This window comes from Bactrocera neohumeralis, chromosome 4, assembly GCF_024586455.1.
Source record: "Bactrocera neohumeralis isolate Rockhampton chromosome 4, APGP_CSIRO_Bneo_wtdbg2-racon-allhic-juicebox.fasta_v2, whole genome shotgun sequence".
In the NCBI taxonomy this organism is placed as follows: Eukaryota; Metazoa; Arthropoda; class Insecta; order Diptera; family Tephritidae; genus Bactrocera; species Bactrocera neohumeralis.
This window is the reverse complement of record NC_065921.1, coordinates 31,287,788-31,292,605: the sequence shown is the minus strand read 5'-3', so window position 1 is coordinate 31,292,605 and position 4,818 is coordinate 31,287,788. Positions and strand designations below refer to the sequence as shown.

General features: G+C 28.3%; 1 protein-coding gene across 1 annotated transcript; it reads left to right on the top strand.

Moving 5' to 3' along the window:
* The first annotated feature begins 826 nt into the window (after window positions 1-826).
* Window positions 827-4,618, top strand: LOC126756570 (scavenger receptor class B member 1). The gene is made up of 5 exons (XM_050469749.1): window positions 827-936; window positions 999-1,594; window positions 1,657-2,068; window positions 2,433-2,683; window positions 4,408-4,618. Exons 1-5 carry the CDS (start codon window positions 912-914, stop codon window positions 4,600-4,602), a joined length of 1,479 nt encoding a protein of 492 aa, XP_050325706.1. The 5' UTR covers window positions 827-911; the 3' UTR covers window positions 4,603-4,618.
* Window positions 4,619-4,818: the final 200 nt, after the last annotated feature.

Here is a 4,818-nt window from a genome sequence, read left to right as displayed (position 1 = left end):
TGCTTTTTAAACTTCTGACTAAAGCTGCCATTATTATTCCAAATTATTTTTAGCTGGTTATGAAGGAGAGTTTCACAGACATTACATTAAACCAATTGCTTAGTATACTTAAAATTAAGGTTTTCATGAAATCAAAATTTTGTTCCCTTTTTAATTAACCAATTATATTTTTAATCGAAAACAGTAATTTGTTGTTCGGTATTTTTTCAGATAGTTTAGAACAATTAGTTGGTAAGTTTTGATCGTACTTTTATAGCCTGATTTAGAAGTGGTAGATATGCTAATGCAAAAGCATTGTTAGCATTCGAGCTAGTCGAAAACAGCTTCTTCTATGATTTTGTTCTGTCATACTTATACAATGCAAAAACTATGTATGGTATATAACTAAGAGAATTAATTCAATTGCGAAGAGAAGCATTATCAAGTGTTTATTATGGCAAGCCTATTCTTATTAATACAATGTATGTATAAAAATACATATATTGAAATAGTTAATCTTTTCATCTGACCTTATGATACCTAAGTAACAGGGTATAGAAATAAATGCTTATGTTCCAAATATTATTTGCTAATTTAGTTATAACATAAATTGGTTTATTAAAATTGTGCTATCTAGTTCTAAAATGCACGACATAAAACACATGATTTAAACGTCAGCAAACTAAAAAAATCGTAATATTGTATTGTGATCTTATTATTTCATATAAATTTAAAATTTTGAAGTAACAATTTTTTTATTAATTCACCCTGTATAGGAATCTACTTGCGATAGTAATTTTACTTATTTTTTATTATTTTCTAATACATTGCGGAATATCCCACTAATTTCATTTTGAGGATCATTAGAAAATTAAATATAATTTGAATGCTCAAAGTATTGTGCATATATAAGTTGCTTGCTTTATTTTAATATGCCAGCTAGGAAGTGTTTTTGGTGTAAGATATATAGTTGGTATTGTGCACTCGATTCAAATAAATTAATTAAATAAAAATTGTAGGTAAAATTGTATTAGTGGCGCTATTAGGAGCGATCAGCTTGATTTTATTTGTAATTTCGCTAAAAGTAAACTTTCAATGGGCCCTTACACAAGAACACATTCGATTTCGAAAAGGCTTCCCCTCACAAGAAAATTGGATAGCATCGCCACATGGAACTTTGAAAAGTTACCTATTTAACGTCACGAATGGCGAAGCTTTTCTTAACGGTAGTGATTCAAAAATTAAGCTACAAGAGATAGGACCAATCGTGTATCGTATTAAGGGAAAAAATGAAATATTGAACCAAACTGACTCTAGTCTTACCTATCAGAAATTACGTTATGACGACATACAGTTTGACGCAGCCAGCAGTTGTGCTCCAGATATACTTAATCAAACAATAATTTTACCAAACTTCATTTTGTTCGGCACTGCTGCTAAATTCCATGATTGGGTTTTTCTTGTGAGACATGCTTTTAACGCTATAACAGTCAAGGAACCGGTCCTAATAAAAGAAACAATCAATTATTTTTTGTGGAACTTTACAACACCTGCTTTAAAGTCACTGTCCAGCTATGTACCAAATATTGTTTCAAACTGTGGGATGCTGCATAATGTAAATTTTATTAACTCATTTACTTAAATTTACTTATTTTTATTAATACAATGCCATTGCAGGCACTCAAAAAGAAGCAAGAAATATTCAATGTAAAAATAGGTTCAAAAAATGGTGTAAATAATTTTTTTAAAGTTAATTCTTTGAACCAAAAAACATTCTTTCCTGAACAAATGAATCGCTTAAAGAATTTAAAGCTGACAACTGGTTCTCAGTATTGTCCAATTGAGTTATCGGAAGCTTTTGATAATTCATTGTTTACACCATATTTGGATCCTGAACGTGAACTAACTATTATTGCTGGTGAAGCTTGTAGAACGCATCTTTTAAACTATGTTGACACTGTACATCATTTGGGGTTCAAAGGCTTTCGTTACGCTATTAACGATAACTCTGTAGAGAAGAGTTGTTTGGATGATGCTATGGGAATCAAGTTACATAAAGGAATGTTTGATGTTTCGAAATGTCTTTTTAGTAAGTCGATATTTGAAATAATCAATTTTACATTAAGAGTGAGAAAATGTGTATTAATATGCATAATTTTCTCTTTGTGATAAATTTAGAATATGAAATTTTATTAAAAAAAAAATGTCTATGCAACTCAAAAGCTTTTAGTTAAAAAGTAAAAATTTTATTTAAACTGAGCCAGAAATCTATAATATTTGTATTTGCCACATGTGGTAAAATAGATTTCATCTCAATCTCATTTTAAAATATCCAAACTGATTATAAGTACATAGAACATTAGATAATTCCTTAAAGCAGCAATGTTCCAACAAAATTAATGTAAGTCATTATAAAAATAGTAATAAATTGAGTTATTATTGTATGAATACAGATGACGTTCCCTCTGCATTTTCACATCCGCATTTCTATGGTTCGACTTACAATTGGAGTGAACATTTTGAAGGATTATCACCAAACCAAAAGGACCACGAAGCCATAATAGTAATAGAACCAATATCTGGTATACCAATTGAAGTAAAATACAGATTTCAATCAAATATTCCGTTACCTGATATGGCTGGTTACAGTAAAGAATTGCAGCGGTTCAGTAAAATGGTCATACCGACATTCTGGTATGAATATGTGAGTATAAATTTCGAAATACTACAAGTATCTTCAAGTGTAGAACATTCAAATAAAAAGTCACTCACTATGAATTGAAAGCGGACATAAGAAAGCATAACGAATATTATATTTAATGAAAGCTATTTTATTTGAAAATTGTGAAAGTTAAATTATTTTACATACATTCTGTTAAGGTTGCTTAATAATTAAAATTTCCTTTTTATATAGACTTTATCAACGTAGGTTTACTTCTTGTTCACCGTAGTAACTTTTTAACATGAATTTGTTTACATACAAGTATGTACATATATTGAGCATTGTAACTATATACATACATATATAACTTAAGAGTATATCGAAGATTTTGCCGTTGTTGATTTTCGTTTTCAAAAAGGGTAAACACGCATTAAACTGTTCTAAATTATTTGGAACAGTTGTATCCAATCAGACGGAAGTTGGTTGGTAAAATATGTGAGAAAAATTACGTAAAACGCATTTTCATTACTTGAAAATTTTGAGTTATGAAAACAAAACGAAAAACGGCTAATTTTGACATTATGGTTCCAATTACTTTTGACAAATTGTTGTTTTTGGGCAATCTATACAACCTTATATAATTGAATCACGGGCAGAATGAACTCAAATTATCGTCATTTTAATTTTCTGTTTTATAATTTCTTCTTGCTTATATTCATTGAACACATCAGAAAACTGATTTTTGGATATAAATAGAAAATTGGTGTTATTTATTTTCAATTGAGTGATATTAAAAACAGCTTAAAATATTAATTTCAAACAGCTTAATATATTAATCATAAAAAGTTTTAAACTTATAGTTTACTTGTAAGAAACTTTTTTGAATCTTCAAAACAATTTTTGATTTACAATGAATTTTTCATTCTTTAAAAAATTAAAATTTTTAAAAACATTGCAGCCGTGTATTGTTTTAACAAAACGAACATCAAAATCGATTTCTACACACACTACAAAGATGTTTAATTTTTCGGAAAACTTTGTCAAACATAAGGGGGAGGAAACTAAAAATGTAAAATGTTGGATAATAAGATATTAATGAGGTGTCAAAAAATCAATTTTCATTTTTAGCATCAACAGTTTTCAAAAACTAGTTTTCGAAAGTCTTAAAACATATTAATGTGTTTCAAAATTGAAAGTTTTAAAAATTTTGGGTGTTTTTTGCGGCGCAGACGATAGTCAAAATTCAAGGTTTTGCTGCAATAACTTTAATGTGGATCATTTCAAAAAATACGTCCTATTCAAACTGGCTAAGGTTAACGTACTTAATTGTGTTTAAATCTATCTTAATGTGCAATATAGGAGAGATATGGCAGATAATGAAAAATAATAAACAGTGATAGAGCTTATGATTTTTTTTTTCAAAATCGTCCCATTGTATTATAGGTATGTTGGTTTTATGACGTCAACGGTCGTGATCTTCTATTTTGTGAACGTTGCATTAAACTTTTTTTTTATTATTTTTAAGTTTTAATAGAGTCCTCCTTATCAAGTGTTATTAAAATATTTAAATACTTATCATACGGCTAATTTTTTAAACCCTACTTTATTGTATACGTACATACATATGTACAATGTAACGTAAACAATTTTCGAAGTTATTGTAAACTTTTATTGATTAATATATCCCTTACTTTACATTAATGCATACATAAAATATAATAAATGTGCTAAGTAACTAATATTAAGATGACATTCTCTCATTGCAGAATTTGGATGACTTGCCGCCGATGGTGCTTTTCTTCATGCGATTCAATGTGCATGTAACGCCAATAGCTCAACCTATTTGTACTGTTTTCTTTTTTCTTTTTACCATTTGGTGTTTTCTGTACACCTATGTTACTCTCAAAGGTGTAAAAATATCGCATTTGCTGTTAAACCTTTTAAATTACAAAAACAAATAAAGTAATTTTAAACGTATTTATAAAAGAAATGAAATTAAAAAACGTTTGGTATATACACATATGTGTGTATTTATAACACAGCACCTCCAAAAAATATATTTTTTGTTGTTCTGGACATCTTAGCAAAATTTGATATTTCCAAGTGTCCAGATTACAAATTTATTCATGAAAATATTGTATGTGTCTTCCGTTTTTTTCCTTAAATTTTGATCATAT

Coding starts and splice junctions, on each gene's coding strand:
- LOC126756570 (XM_050469749.1), top strand. CDS start 912: ATGCCAGCTAGGAAGTGTTTTTGGT. Junction 937..998: donor AGCTAGGAAGTGTTTTTGGT/GTAAGATATATA, acceptor TAAAAATTGTAG/GTAAAATTGTATTAGTGGCG. Junction 2,684..4,407: donor CGACATTCTGGTATGAATAT/GTGAGTATAAAT, acceptor CTCTCATTGCAG/AATTTGGATGACTTGCCGCC.